This window comes from Equus caballus, chromosome 22 (genome assembly GCF_041296265.1).
Source record: "Equus caballus isolate H_3958 breed thoroughbred chromosome 22, TB-T2T, whole genome shotgun sequence".
NCBI classification, from domain to species: domain Eukaryota; kingdom Metazoa; phylum Chordata; class Mammalia; order Perissodactyla; family Equidae; genus Equus; species Equus caballus.
In genome coordinates, this window is record NC_091705.1 from 24,765,351 (window position 1) to 24,781,531 (window position 16,181).

The 16,181-nt window shown below is 48.3% G+C and overlaps 1 protein-coding gene across 1 annotated transcript; it reads left to right on the forward strand.

Moving 5' to 3' along the window:
• The first annotated feature begins 785 nt into the window (after positions 1 to 785).
• LOC138920113 (uncharacterized) lies at positions 786 to 15,318 on the forward strand. The gene is made up of 6 exons (XM_070247210.1): positions 786 to 3,508; positions 5,286 to 5,349; positions 5,734 to 5,794; positions 7,323 to 7,414; positions 8,413 to 8,455; positions 12,756 to 15,318. Exons 1-6 carry the CDS (start codon positions 3,093 to 3,095, stop codon positions 12,863 to 12,865), a joined length of 786 nt encoding a protein of 261 aa, XP_070103311.1. The 5' UTR covers positions 786 to 3,092; the 3' UTR covers positions 12,866 to 15,318.
• Positions 15,319 to 16,181: the final 863 nt, after the last annotated feature.

The window sequence follows — 16,181 nt, forward strand, 5'->3', positions numbered from 1 at the left end:
GTTATGGTCAAACTGGGGCTGGGTCATCTGGGGGCCATGGTCTCTTTGGGACAAGGTCATTTGGAGGGTATGGTCAGTCTGGGTATGGATCATCTGATGGTTTGGGTCAATCTGCAGGGTCAGTGAGTGGTCCAACTGGGGATAGGTCATCTAGTAGTTATGGTCTGTCCAGGGCAGGGTCAACAAATGGTCAGTCTGGGTCAGGGTCACTAAATGATCCGTTTAGGACTGGACTTTCTGGTGGGTATAGTCAATCCATAGCAGGGTTAATGGATGGTCAGCCTGGGTCAGGGAAAACTGGTGATTTGGGTCAGTCCGGGGCAGGGTTAATGAGTGGTCAGACTGGGGATAGGTCATATAGTGGGTATGGTCAAATTAGGACAGAGTCATCTAGAGGTGGTGGTCAGTCTGAAGCAAGGGCAATGAATGGTCGTCCTAGGCCTGAAACATCTGCTCGTGACAGTCAGTTTGAGGCAAGATCATCTGGAGGATATGGCCAATCTGGGTACGGTTCATCTAGTCATTTCAGTCAATCTGAGACTAGATCGATGACTAGACTGGACCAGTCTACAGTTGGGTCATCTGATGTGTTGGGTGAGTCTGGGGTTGGGTCAATGAATGGTCAGCTTGGGGCTGGACCATCTGATGGCCATGTTCAATCTGGGGCTAGGTCATCAGGAGAAAAAGCTCAGCTTGGAGAAAAGATATCTAATCATTATATTCATTCTGGAGCTGCCCCATCTATAGATTCTGGTCAGTTTGGGGCTAAGTCACCTAATGGTCATGGTCAGGCTGGAGCTGGGTCATCTGGAGGTTATGATCAACTTGAAGCTGGAGTATCTTTTGGCTATGGTCATTCTGGAGCTAGGTCACGTAATGACTATGGCAAGTCTGAGGCCAGTTCATCCTCAGGTCATGGCCAGTCAGGACATGGCATCCTTGGCCCCTCTGGTCCCACTGGCGAAGCACAATCTGGAAATCTTGGCCACATGGGAAACTCACGGGATGTCGGAGCTTCCCAACACAGGAGTCCAGTCAATGACAGTGCACTGCCTCCCCCAGTTCAACAAGGAGGAGGTGTCGAAATGGGATCTGGAAGCCCTCTCGGCCAAACCAATGCCCTCAACAAAGACCTACTGGCCCAGGAAGGGCTGCTGGGAGCCATCATTCTCAACAACCAGAATCTGATCAAGGAGAGGGAAATGTTACTTAAGATCCTCCTGGGCAGCAGGACCTCACCTGCTGGCAAAGATCACCTCCTGGAGGCAGCTGGGTCATTGGCTCTGGAGGGCCTGCTCTGGAAGGGTTCTCTCAGGGGCCTCTGTGGCCATGGGAGTCTTGTTGGCATCAACGATGTTCTGAAGAACACAATTCCTTTTGGGAAACTCAGCAGCTGGTAAGTTTGAGTCCTTTAGCAATAAAATAGCTCCCCAAAGCATTGATTAGTGAAGATTCCAGGTATTTGAAAGATATCACTCTGCTCTGTGAGCGTCAGAGTCTCACTTACTGGTTTAGAAAGTTGATATTGAAAAGACAGCGTAGGACACCACTTCCTCCTCCAAACTGTCAACCCACCACCCAGCATTCCCCCATTATGGCTTCATCCCTTGGACTTCAAGCCCCTACTGAATTACAAATAGCACTGGAAAGGGGAATAGCAGAAGCCCGTCCCAGCTGACACCTTAATTATTATTCAATATCCCGATGATTAAAATAGCATTTTTGTTGTAAGCTAAGATCATAGTTTCCAACTGACGCTTTGGATTTGATCTCTTCATTTTCCTTTAGTATCTCAATAAAGTGAAAAAATCTGTTACTGGCTAGTGCTTTTCTTCTGTAGGTTTAGTAGAAATGAGATTTGGATGGAAATCTGGGTGAAGGATGAGAGGGCCAGGATGGAGAAAAGGCTACCCTGCAGTTTGAGCGTTGAGCAGAGAAGACTGGGCATTTCTGCTTTTTCACTTCTCTGCCCCTTCTGCAGGTTCAAAATTATTGACTTTGATATTGTCCAGGTATCATGGAAGGTCCATCCTTTATCTAACCTCCAACTGGACTTTCAGACCAGATTGACCATCAATTTCCCAGGGTAAGTAACTTGCTCATGGCTAGAGAAGGGGCGGTAGAAGAGAATTCCTGGAGATAGCGGGCAGTTTTTAAACAATCGGCAAAATGTCCTTGGCTGCTGTTAGCCTTGGCCGGGAACTCTTGATAGTATCTGCCTAAACACATCAGCTTCTTAGAGATGGCTGGTAAGAGTGTGAGAGTAAATCTATTATTTTTATGCCATTTCGCGTGCTTTGTTTTAACAAACTGGGGGAAAAATTAAAGTATAACCCTAAATTCACAATCCAGAGACAATGACTATTAACATTTCAGTTTGCTTCTTTCCAGACTTTTTTCAGCACCATTTTGAAGGCCAATAAATATTCCAACGCATTGACGCACCCTGATACATTTTAACCATTCTTCTGTTGTTTGATACCTGGGTTTTCCCAATTTCCACTCTTGTAAATAGCTCTGAGATTAATATCTTGACTTTGTTCATCTCTCTGATTATTTACTTAGAAATTCTCAGAAGTGTAAATTATAGCTTTGGATAAGTATTGCCAAATTGTACTCCAAAGAGATGATGATGGTGATAAAACATAACTAATGTTATTGAATGCTTGATGCATTCCAGGCACCATGCTAAGGACTATTATGAATTACCTCATATGTTCCTCTCTGTAACCTTAGAAGGGAGGTACCACTGTTATGCCCGTTTTACAGAACAGAAAACCAAGTCAGAGGTTAAATTGAATTGCATGTGTGTGTATGTGGATGTGCATATAAGATCTCTGGAAGAAGGCATGAAAACATCAGCAATGTGTTCACTCCCGTCCCCACGGGGTTGCTGGGGTCATCGGTGGGAGGCAGGTTTTCACTGCGCACTTTTTCTATCTTTTGAATCTTGGGCCATGAAAATGTATTTACCTATTCAAAAATAAATTAAAGCAAAGCATTCCACTTAACTTACTTTTTAAAATATATATTCAAAACCAAATTAAGTTGAAAATACACACTGAACAGCAGGCATCATCTTTTTAAAAAACATGTGTGTGGGTCAGCTCTCTCACCCACAAGTGCCAGTGCCCGTCTCCAAGTGTGAGGGAAGCCTTTCGAACAGCTCCAGACCTTTTCTCTGTGGCTGGGCAGGGGGGTTGCCTGTACTGCAGAGGTGGAGAAGAAGAGCCCAGAGACTCACCCTGGGCCCGGGCTGGGACCCAGAGTGCGTGCTGGCCGCGACTCCCGAGGTTCCTCTTGGTCAGTCCTCCCTCTGGAGGTTCCTGGGAGCTTGGCTCACACAACCTTCCTGCTGTGTGTCTAGACTGCTCAGCTTCCTCAGTGGCTCCACGTTGGATGTGACCATCGAGGCCTCCTTAGCACTGCCCCAGACCAGGTCCGGCCAAGTCTCACTCACTCTGCTGAACTGCCAGCCCGTCTTCACCAGGATCCACAAGCAAGCGGGGTAGGTGCTGCACAAGGAGGGCTCAGAGCTGTGCAGGGCACAATTGGGGAAGGTGCCATGAGTGGTTGCCAGGCTCTCTGGGGGCCACAGCCAGGACACCAGCAAACTGTACCACCAGAACATCTCTCTTCTCCCTTCGACCTCTGCCCGAGTTTCTGTCCTAGGGAACTTAAGTTTCTAAACAGAAGAGGATAGCTTCTCGCTAGAAGCGCTCATCTTCCATGGAAGTGGTTCTGCCAGAGTGTTGCATGGCCTCTTGTCTGTGCTCACATAGCGAGATCCTGGGCAGGATCTCTGTTATATCACTTCTCATGCTATGTTGTAATTGAGTACCTGTGCCTCTGTGAGCTCTGTGGGAGCAGAAGCTGCCTTTTTATGTTTATCATTCACTTGTTCATTCATTTATTCAATAAATATTGAACCAGCCACTACAGGGTTGTTCCTGGAGATACACTGGAGAGCAAGACAGAGAAGGATGAGTACATGGTTGGATGGGTAGATGAATGGGAGGATGGATGGATGCATGCATGCATGAACAGATGATGAGTGGATGGATGGAAGGATGCAAGGATGGATGGGCATATGGTGGAGAGATAGATTGAAAGGTGAAAAAGTAAACTGATGGATCAAAAAGACTTCATGGACAACCCTGAAAACCTAAGCTTGGTTCACTACATGGGGTCTAAAAATGCAAGCTTACTTAATTTAGGAGCAATGAGTTAAGGGTAAATCAGTTTCTGTACCACTATATTTCAGACCATTCTCTAAAAAGGTGTCCAGAGGCTGGGCTTGGAACTCAATCACCGCCTAATCAATGATCTCCAAGGTCATTTATTTCATGGTTGATAGGAACACTGTAAGTCCCAGATGAGTGCCACAACTCAGGAGTGCTACAGTTCAGTTTCATCATGGCTTTAAAAAGACACCTTGAGAACCCAACTGCATGGTCTCTGAGATCCTTTCCAGATTCTAGATTCTGAATTCGATGCCTTAGGACAGAGGTCACAAACTCAAATGCCTATTAGGGATAGGAAATTGGCATAACTAGTAAGTAGGTCTTAGTTAAGAGAAATACAACATACAAGTTTAATTCAATTATAGAGAGTAATAGAGAGTGGTGGGGACTGTGGCAAACTGGACAGCATGTGTCTTATCTGAAGAGGGCAGCTCCTCTTTGGCTCTAGTTGACGATGGCCATGAGGGAAGGTGGGTCCAGTCTTGTTAGTTTTCTGTATTTTAAAGAGAAACTGGAAATTTTGACTTCTGTGTAAAGTTTCCTGATTTTTAATTGTGAAACTCACTGTAAAATTTTAAAAGACTGTCCTTGCAAAAGAAAACACACCTGTAAGCCTCATTTGGCCTGCAACCTGCCATTCTGCAACCTGCCCTATTGTAGAACATGCCCTCTATGTGCCTTAAATCAAGTCACAAAGAATGTAAAACATACCATCTGTTTATGAGGTGGCAGGTGCCCTATCGATGATTGGCTGAATATCCTGCAGCCCATCTCTTTCTTTCACTTACTGAATCTGCACAACAACTCTCTTTTGCACATTACACACAAGAGGCACACAGAGGTTATGTAAATTAGACAAAGTCACATAGCCAGGAAGTAGCAGAGATGGGATTCAAGCAATTTTTTTTTTTTTTTTAACTATGATGGTACTTTGAGTGAATATATGCCAAGTGCTTAGACTAGTCCCTGGAGCGGAGGAAGCATTTTATAACTATTAGCTATCACTGCTGTTGTTTCAAATGTCCCTGTTCCCCTTCCCAGCCTGCTCTCTGCCGTGAGAGAAGTAATGCTGGAACGGATCCTGCAGAACTCCTTACCCAACGTGGTGAGTTCAACACAACGGGCCAGGGAAGAGCCTGAAGACTAGCTGGGGAAGGCTTTGCAGCTGGAGGTACAGAGGTGCAGCTAAGGTAGGGACAGGCAGGCACGGCAGGCAGTTTTATCCCTGGGTTCTCCAGCCTCCCAGCGCTTTGCTGCCCTGTCCTTTGTCCAGGTCCCTGCTGCCAGGGAAGGAGGAGAGAAATGGACATTTACTGCGGGACTAATGCGTGTTGAGTAGCTTCTAACTGTGAAAGAGGGAGATTTGTGTCATGTTTATAAAAGACTCTTATAGAATCAACCAGTTTTGCATGACCAGTCAGAGGCTGGGCTGGGCTGGAAGGGTGGCCAAGTCTCCTGCCACAGATGCCTCTGCTCATCTGTATTTCAGCTGTGCCCAGTGATCCAATTTTGGTTCTACATCATCAATCAACAGTTGAGCATTCTGAAAAGTAAGTTATGTTATTGGCCTGAGCACTGTTCTCTTGCTAAGACTACTGCAGTATCCACCTGACTCATTCCTGTATTCTCCTTTTCATAGCTTCCAGAGAGATTTTTCTGAATTACACCTCTGATCAGAATTTTCTGTAGCTGCCCATTACTGTTGATCAAGTTCAAACTCCTAAGGCTGGCAGTCAAGGTTTTTTGGGCAACTGCTCCAGCTGTGTTCTCCTCTGTCCCCCTCATGCTGCTCCAGCCAGCTGATCTCAGCCATCCCATACACTCCAGGCCCTTGTGAGACATCACAGCTTTGCTCCAAATGACTTCCCACACCCTCCTTCTGCACCTGGGAAATTCCTGCACTCCTTCAATGTGTGATTCCAATGGTTTATCTTCCCCAAAGCCTTTCCAGATCTCTCCAGGTAGAAGGACTCCCTCCTCAGGACGACCATGACATTGTGCACACCTCTCCATCACTTTTATCGTATTGTGCAGTAATTGTCTGTTTCTGGGCTGTTTCTTCCACTAGAACAGAAGCTCCTTGAGGGCAGGGGCTCTATTGTATTCTTTTTTGTATTTGTCTCATAGTTCCTAGTTGGGGCACAGTGTAGGCACTCCATATATACTTTGTTGGAGTATGAACTGGAGATGAAAGGGAGGAACATGGATGGATGGGACAAAAGACAGAAGTATGAATGAATGATAAAATGGAAAAATGGAAATATGTATGGAAGAACATATGGATAGATGGATGGATGAGTGGATGGATAAATAAAAGGAAGTATGGACAGAATACTATGGAAGAAAAGAATGGAAGGAAGGAACAATGGAAGAAAGGGAATTTAGGTGGGTGGATGAATAGATGGAAGGATAGAGGGAAGGTGGATAAAATGATGGAAGGACATAAGAGAAGCTGGAAAGAAGAAGGTGAATGGATACGTGGATGGATGGAGGGGAAGAAGAAGGAAAGGAAGGAAGAATGGATAAAATAATGAAAGCAAAGAAGGAAGAAAAGATGGCTGGATAAAAGGATGAATAGAAGAAAGGGTACATATATGGATGGATGAGACAGTGGATGAATGGAAGATAGAAGGATCTATTGCTAGGCGTGTGGGAAGATGGCTAGACATGTGCATAGATAATATATGGATTAATTGAGTGAAGGAAGAAAAAAAGGAAACTGTAGAGAAAGATAGAGGATGGGTGGATGAAAGGAAGGGAGGGAGGGAACATTAGGTGGATGGGTGGGTGGATAGGTGGGAAGATGAGTAGAAAGATGATGGTAAGGCAGGCAACAAGGAGATATGGATGGATGGATGGATTACTACCTGCCAAGCTGAGAATGCTCCTCTCTCTTCTGCTAGAAGATGGTAGGGCTTTGGAGCTACAACGTCTTTTCCAACCACTTTGGAATCATCTCCTTCTTCTGGATGAGTCTACGTATGACAGGGACAAATGAATGAGTTCTAGGAGTCTGTGTTTCTTGATCTCTCCTCCTCTCGTCCTCCCTTCCCATTGCCACCTCTCTCTCTCCATCAGATGTCCCCTCACTTGGGTCATTTGGGAACCTCCACTCTGCTCTGTCCCGAGTGCCCCTGTCGTCTGAGCAGCATCACCGCCTGGACTTTCAGGTACGAGCAACTAGTTGTCTCCTGAGGAATCTTCTGAGATTAGCCATGCTTTCACCTCTGAGACTAGGTCAGTGGTGGCCCCACCCCACCACTCACTGGAGTCTCCTCAGCCGGGCAAATGTGCCCATTAGCTGTCCGATCAAGAGAGGCTCATGTGCCATGGTTTTGGAGCCGAGTCCAGGCTCAGCTGGTGGTCTGTGTGACCTCGAGCAAGTCTCCTTCCTTCTCCATGCCTCAATGTTCTCGTCTATCAGATGAGGATGATTATCATACCCACGTAAAGTTATCATAGATCATCACTTCCAAGACACAGCTTTCCCCGACATTGTAACATTTCTAAAATTGGCACGTGTCTTATATTCAACGGTGTGCCATAGTTTAAGTTCCAAATTTTCTTTGTGGCACATTAAATTGTATCTTAATCAATGGTATCCCAGCATGCATGAAATATAGTATAATGATTAGATGAGAAGAGGTCTGGTTATTCATCCAGCACAGAGTAGGAACTCAATAACTAGCGGTTTATCCCCTTTATCCTTGATTTAAATATTTAAAGCAAGCGATCAAGTTAGTTACTTGGCATCACAATACATGGGGGCCCAGACTGGGGAGGGGTGGTCCACGGTGGCCTCATCCACATCCTTCCTGTCCCAGCTTCTTCTATGCATTAATGTGATCCTGCCAGGCCCCCTGACTCAGGGCAAGTCCTGAATTATGAGGAATGTGCTTTGTTCCTCAAAATAGGATCTTCTGGGACCTTGGGACCAACAGCCCCGTGGCCTCCCGGCACTCAGCTGTCCAGGGTCAGAGTCGAGAGTCCAGACTTTAGGACCAGCTCTGCCACCAGCTCACTGTATGACTCGGGCAAAGCTGTTCACATCTCTGAGTCTCCTCTTCTTTGTCTAGAATCCCTGTTGCAAGGTTGTTGTGAAGATTGAGAGGCACAGCCTGGCATACAGTAGGTGCTCAATTAATGTGGGTTTTCTGGTTTTTCCCAGGACAAACACTTGCCGGCTTCTTTTATTAACTGGCTGATTGAAAGTAAGTTTTTTCTTCTCATACCCATCCCCATTGTCCCCCATCTGACCCTCCTCTTCCGTGTTGAATAGTCCTTTCTCAAAGGTCCTTGGGGCCACGGAGAGCCCCCCGGAAACAGAATCCACGCATGGATGGGTATTGAGCGCTAAAGCCAGGTTCCTGCGTTACAGTGAGGTTCCTGAGAACACGGTGATTACTGTCACAGTGGGATTCCAGGCCACCCTATTCCACGGTGATTCTTGGTCCAGAGAGGTTTCTGGAGGAGCCCGTCCGCAGCGCTCAGGGGCAGAGCGGCGTCTCTGGACAGCCTGCTCCGCAGGCGTCAGTGTTGAGGGGGAGCTCCCACTAATCTCCACGGTGAAGAGTTTCGTCACGAGATTCCTGGGGTCAGTCACTAGAACGATTCACCTTTTAGTGAAATTGCTGAAATTTTTACTCCATAAGGATCATGCTGTGCGATTGCTGGGCTATCCCACCCCGTGGGGGGGACTATCACAATGGGGTTCCTAAAATATACCACTTCAGAGTCAGTAATTGGAACATTTCGTTCCACAGTGGAGGTACTACCGCTAGGTTTCTGGGTTAGCCCTTTCCCTTTGTATTAGAGTGAGGCTGTTCTTAGTGTTATGGTTAGGTTTCTAGGCTATCCCACTTTATGGGGAAGAGCACTGTGGTGAGATTCCTGGGATATTCCACTACACAATTGAGAGAAGCTTTCCAGCAGAAGCAACTGATTTCTGAGTCTTAAAGGACTTTAAAAAAAATCATTGCATTTCCATTCTATTTCCCACACCCTCTATGCCCTCTGTGGGGGGCGGGGGTGGAGGTGGACAAGGGAGCAGAGCTGTCCTGGGCAATCTTCTGGACTGTCATCACAGCCTGCCTCTGGCCATGTCTGCCTCTCTCTCGCTTTCTCACTCAGATTGGGTCCCAGGCAGGAGGCAGAGGAGGAAATGGGACCCCCTCAGGCAGGAGGGGCAGCCTACAGTCTCCCTGGGGAGCCTGTGAGTCCTCTTGCTGCTTCCCTGGGAGGTCTCCATGATTGTGGTGAAAGCTGAGAAGATGACCAAAAGGAGCCTGAGTTCAAATCCTGAGACCTGGGTTCAAATCCAGTTCAGCTACCAGTTCTCTGGGTGACCTTATGCCAGTCCCGTCCTCTCTCTGGGCCTCTCTTCTCCCATCTGTAAAATATGCATAGTCTCCAAAGGCCTTTCCCTTGATGATGAGTGTCAGGGAAATGAGAGGGGACAAGACCACAGGCCAGAGGAGGCTCTGGAAAACCCGTGGCCACTGCAGGTCTTTCTCATGGTGGCATCTTCTCTTGTCTCTCTTTGCTGTCAGTTGCAGAGACCCAGTGGTCCTCTTATCTGTAGGATCAGTGTAGGACCCCTGCCAGGACTACGGTAAGGATGTTTAACCCTGGAGAGTCACTCTGGAACTCTCTGACCCCATCTCGAGGGACTGTCACTTTGATTTACCCACCAATGTTCTCCCACAGCCAAACCACAAATAGTCCCTTCATTAGCGCATGGGTTTGGAGATGCTCAAAACTGGTGCGATGGAGTACCTCTCCGGGGTAGATATTTCAGCGTGGGGCTGACTGAGGCAAACGGGCCTCTAAGAACCGAACCAAAGGAACGCTGCTCTAATGGAGGAAGGACCAGCAATGACGGTCCCTCCCCCTTCCTGCAGTTGGTCTGACTTACAGCCTAGGGTTTGAGGATTCTTGAGGACCACTGAAGCTGGGAGGCTCCATCCAACAGGGTGATGGCATTCCAGTAAGGTGCGTAAGACCAGGCTGCAGGACTGGCTGTAAGCCATCTAGGACTCAGACGTGAAGCTCCCTGTCGCCCTGTAACGCTGCATCCCCACTTCCTGCTCCACTGTCCTCTGCCTTCCTCTCCTGTATAAGAAATTTGCTCTAAAATCCCTTTTTCAGTGTGTAAGTAACACTTCAGGATCTGCCCGGAAAAGATAAAATTGAAGAATAACAGCAGAATTCCAGAAGGTCAGAATCCTGGCCTCAGAGGCCTTGGAACCCCAGGACCTTCCCAGTGGGTGGGAATGAGCAGGAATGTCGGGCCTGCTGACCCCACGTAATTGAAGCCCCGGACCCTTGTTTTACATGAAACTCTCATGATGCTGTGTGGGTTTCGTGGGGTGGGTGGACGCTGTCGCGGCTCTTTGGCGCGACAGTGAAGGGCATAGGCTTTGGGGTCAAGTAGACCTGAGTTCAAATCCTGCCCTTTTACTGGTTCTCTGAACCTCAGTTTCCTCTTCTGCAAGATGAGAGTGCAGATATAATCTATCTTACAGGGTAATCCCCACCCCACACTCCCCCACCCACAGCGGCCAAGCCGGGGGAGCAACAAGAACGCAGGGGCAGGCTCCAGGCGAGGTCTGGGGGTTGGTGATGGAGGCGCAGTTCCCAGACTTCACCACAAGGTGGAGCCATGACCCTGGTAATCTGTGTTTCTTACACAGAATATGAAGATATTTGTATAAAGCAGCATATTTTATGCCAGGTATTGTGCTGGGAACTTGGCTTTCATGATCCTGTTTAGTTTTCAAAACCATCTCTCAAGGGCGGTATTATTAGCTCCATTTTAAATATGGGGAAACTGAGGCTCAGAGAAGTGATAATGACTAAATGTATGGGCTGGGGAGTCAGAACTCTTGGGATCAATTCCCAGTTCTTAGGCCTAATAGGATGCTTAACCTTTGTGTGCCTCAGTCTCCCCACTTGAAAAATAGGGCTAATAATAGCTATGACATTGTGATAGTTAACAGACCTTGGCTATTTGTTTGTTTTTATCCCATGGCCAGCACTGTGCTGGGCACCTCACGTGGATCATTTCCTGGGGGCCTCACAACACCCTGGGAGGTGGCTCTTAATATACCTGTGTTGCAGATGAGGAAACTGAGGCTCAGAGAGGCTAGCTGCCTGGCCCATTTCTGCTGGAAGGAGGCAGAGCGAAATTCAAACCCAGGTCTGCTGGCAGAGAGGGAGGAGGTGGGGATGTCCAGGGCCTCAGGGAACGGTGATCCCATAGGCTCTTCTCCTGGCCTACGACTGCTCTGCCGTGTCCTTGCTGAGTCCCCATGCTGCTCTGGCCTCAGTTTCCCCAGTAGTACCACAAGGAATTGGAATGCATGAAGCCGAGCCCTTTTGCCACCCCCTGGTTCTATGACTCTGCCCTGGGGAGAAACTCACAGTGTGACAACCAAAAGACCACACCCTGGAGGTGCCAGGGCCGGGGCATGGGGAGGCTGCAGTGAGAGGAGGGCCCCAAGCTCCCAGGAATCTCCCCATACCCTGCACCGAGACCCCAGAGCTCGGTCCTCTCCAGGCCTCCCTCGTGTCACGTGGACTGATGGCCTGAAGACACACCAGCTGTGGGGGCTCACAGGGCCGCTCTGGCTCGGGGACACATGAGACAGCACTCATTTTTTCAACCTCCTGTTGCCGGCACTGTCTCCGTGGACAACCCGAGGGTCACTGTAGGCCTGGAGGAGAGTCACGTGGAGCCAGATGGGGGGACAAAGGAGGGAGAAAGGAGGGAAGTGGAGCTGCCTTTGGTGTTCTCCCCAAAGTATCTGCGGGGCCCACAGCACCTGGTATGCTTGGTCCAGCAGCAAACAATCAGGCAGCAAAGACATCCAGGTCACATTTGATGTGAATGTGATTTACACAAATCTGCAATAGTGTCCTGCAAAATATTAACGAGGTTTCACATTGTGAGCAGAAAGTTAATGTTTCTCACTGTTAAGAAGGCACAAGAAAACGAGTTCCAGTCTCTCCCTTCTTAGGATGAATCGAGGTCCCTCCATCAACGCCCCACTCCCTCCAGCTCCCCGCTTCCCTTCTCTTCCCCTTTCCAGCCATGTCGCACAGAGCTGTGCTTTTCACCCTTGAAGGTGCATAAGAACCATCTGGGGCCCTTATTAAAATGCAGGTTCTGGTGCTGTTGGTCTGGCTGGGGCCTGAGATTCTGCATTTCCTGCAAGCTCCCCAAAGAGGCTGATGCTACTGGTCCACGGGTCACCCTTTGAGCACCATGCTTGTTTGGGATACATTCAGCTCTTCACGCATCTGGTTTCTGCTGGTCATCCCACAACCCAGCCCTCACCAGGTCCTCAATGACCTCCGTGTTGAGGGAACCAGTGGACCCTTGTCAGCCTCATCTTACTTGACCACAGCATGACACTACTTCCTCCTCCTTGGAACCAGCTCTTCCCCTGGCCATGCTCCCCTGGCTGTCTTCATGCCCCTCTGACCATTGCATTTCTGCCTTCTTTGCAGGTATAATGTTTTCATATTGGCCAGTCAGTGTATTCCTTCACTCCAGCCACAGTGATCGGTTCAGAGCTCAGCAAGTAACCCCAGCTGGGCCAATGGGGATCAGCCCTTGACTTTGGAGAGATACCCTCTTTCTGCTGGGATGTTAAGAGACATTGTGGGCCTGGAGCTGCTGGTGGCCGTTTCTGCCACCCTTTGTGAGTGGGGACTAAGTTTGAGAATGAAGACATTGAAGAAGGAAGCAGAACCAACTCAGGGAGAGAAGCAGAGTCCCAGAGATTCCTTGGAGCACTGGATTCAGCCATTCCTGAAAGTTACACGAGTCGAGGACTCCCTTTCACGTTTAAGTCAGTTTGGGTTGTGTTTTCTATTACAAGCAACCCGAAGAAACCTGGCAGATGCAATTGACAAACATTTCAGCTCATTCTGTGTCAGCCATAGCGGGAAACAAGAGATGAATCCCAGATAGACCTTGGCCTCCCAGAGTTGACAATCTTGTGTGTGTGTGTGTGTGTCTATAGGCAAGGAAGAGACCTGTTCAAAAACTGCAGGGCAGAAAGTGAAAAGGGCCAGCTAGTGGGTCCATGAGGGCTTCATAAAAGAGGCGCTGTGAAGGATGGGGAGATCCGTGGGGGTGTGACATCCTCAAACCTGGCTCTGGGCACTGGGAGGAGTTGATGCAAAGCGGATCCAGCAGGCTGGAGAAGAGGCCCCAGTAAGGGTCCAGAAGAGATGGGGAAGCCTGAGGGTGGTGGTGAGCAGAGGTCCCACGAGACATGAGCCCATGAGGAAAGGCAGGGAGCTCTGCTTTTTCCTGTGCACTTTCTCCTCCGCTTTTAGTTGAGTGGCCACCTTGTAAGGCTCCAGATCTCTTAGCATTCTCCTTTTTGTTTAATGTATCCCCAGTCCCTGCTAACGAGGGTTAGCACCTGATTTTGGAGAGGAGGTTCAGAAAGCTGACTCGCCTTGCCTAAAACCACACAGTTGGTCAGAAGCAGGGTCAGGATAGAGACCCTGCCCTGATTTCCCCCCTTAATCCTTACCCCAGGATGACACTGCTGAGTTATCTCTACGGAGCACTGACTGTGTGCCAGGCACTAGGCTAACTGCTTTCCAGGCTTAAATCTCATCTAACCCTCACACCAACTTTACAAATGAGCTAGCATGATCTCTATTTTGCAAATGAGGAATGGAGGCTCAGAGAGGTGATGTAACTTGCCTGAGGTCACACAACTAGAGCGCAACAGGGTTAGGACTCAAATTGAGGTCTGGTTAATTACCAAAAGGCCCTGAAGGACAAATATACTCAGAGCTACCCCAAGTTTGGCAATTCTGCCAACGTTTGTCTTCCATATTATCTGTCTCCGCCTACACCATAGTGTCATACCATTTCCTCTTTCAAGTCCCAAAGTGCTCAATTCAACCCAATTCAGTGTTTATGAAGGGCCTTCATCAGGACCAGGCTCTGTGCCCAGGACAACAGCTGAAGCAACAATAGGGAAAACTTGCATGGGGTATTCAAAGTACAGAACATTTTCAAGAATGTTACCTGCTTTGTGGAAAGTAATTGTCAGTGTGGTTGTTTGCCTCCACCCACTGCTGGTGGTGTCTGAGAGTAGACCCGCATATGAGTGCTCGCTGGGGCCCAGAGCCTGGCATGGGGCAGGGCGGGCATAGAATCTCCATAAACATGTGATGAATGAATGGATGATGGGATGAGTGGATGGAAGGAAGGATGGGAGAAGGGATGGATGGATGGGAGAATGGATAGATGGAGGGATGGATGGATAGAGGAATGGGAGAATGGATGGGTGGAAGGAAAGGTGGAAGAATGGAGGGAGGGATGGGATTTTGGATTTTTCTTGTTAGATTCTGGATCTCATCTCCTACATTTATCTATTCAACCAGTCAGTCTGCCAATTAACTCTCTTTTTCCACTTTAATTCAATATAGTATTTATTGGGACTCACCACAAGCCAGGCCCTAAGCTGGCTGCTGGGGACACAAAGATGACAGAGCCATGATCCCTGGTCTTTAAGGAGCCCCAATCTAGCAGAGGAGAAAGGGCTAACATGCCTTCCTCCAACCTACACACTTTTATGGAGTACTTCCTCTGACACAGACCTTGGGCTGGGTGATGCTAGGGAAACAGAGACAAGTCCGAGAGTTTCATGCCCTTGAAAGACTCACCCAGGCAGAGAGGGTGCCAATTACTAGGCTATAAGTGACAGTGCAATGTAAGCGGCTCAGAACATGGACTCTGGGACCAGGCTACCTGGGTTCAAATCCCAGCTCAGCCACTTACCAGGTGTATGACCCTGAGCTGTTCACTTTACCTCTCTGTGCCTCGGTTCCCTTGTCTATAAAATGAGGATAAAATAGTCCTTGCACCTGGTTGTTTGGAGGAGTAAATGATGAGAGCATGTTTCCCACTAGTCATGAGCTGATCGCAGTGGCCCATCTACTGCCCTGGAGGGTGGACCATCCCTGGGACAAGGACTGAGATCCATTGACTAACACAGGGCTTGGCACTCAGGAGGTGCTCAATAAATGGTTATCAAATTGGCAAGTGGTCCCAGCACAAAACAATGTACATTTGTTAAATGAATGAACGAATGAATGAACGAATGAATGAATGAAGGGACAGATAGATGGATGAGAAGTCCCATTCACTTCAGCAGGAGGATCTGGAAGATAACACAACGTGCAGGCGGACAAGAAGTCAAATTCTCGGAGATCAGCTAAGACCAAGGAGGGACTCAGAACTCACTCACATCAAGGGGCCATTGACCTCATTCTTTTGCCCATTCATTCATTCACTCAGTCAGTCAATCAGATGGTCAGTCAACGCCAGTTAGCCAAGCCAGGTCCTGTGCTGGGCACTGGGACCTCAGAGATGAAGTGGTCCCTGCCCTTAGAGCTCTCCTGGTCTGGTGGGACAACTCACCTCTTCTCCCTCTCTCTCTTTCTTCTCCCTTCTGTCCTCCTCTCTCATTCTCCCCTCTATCCCTCCCTCCCTCTTTCCATGCTCTCTCCCTTCTTTCCTCCCACGAAAGTCTTTTGATTCCTGCTCTAGACCAGGCCCTGTGCCAGCTCTGGGGGACTCAAGGTAAAAAAAAGAAAAGGTGCCCAGACTTCAAGGGACTCGGGGAAGGAGTCAGACCCTTCCAACTGCAAGTGGAAATTTCCATAGAGACCCCCATCCAACCATTGGTCCATGGGAGGTAGCACCCCATTTTCCAGGGCTTGGACCAAGGGAGCTATTAACCTCAGTAGGTGTCCCAGACCCAGAGCCCGGGGCTGAGGAAAGTGCTCGAGAGCTGAAAAACACAAAATGCGTTACCTCCAAAATGAGAGAAGTGTCAACATTGCTAGAAGTCTAATTAAAGGTCTTGAGACTGTAACATTATCACAACTTTATTAATTGTT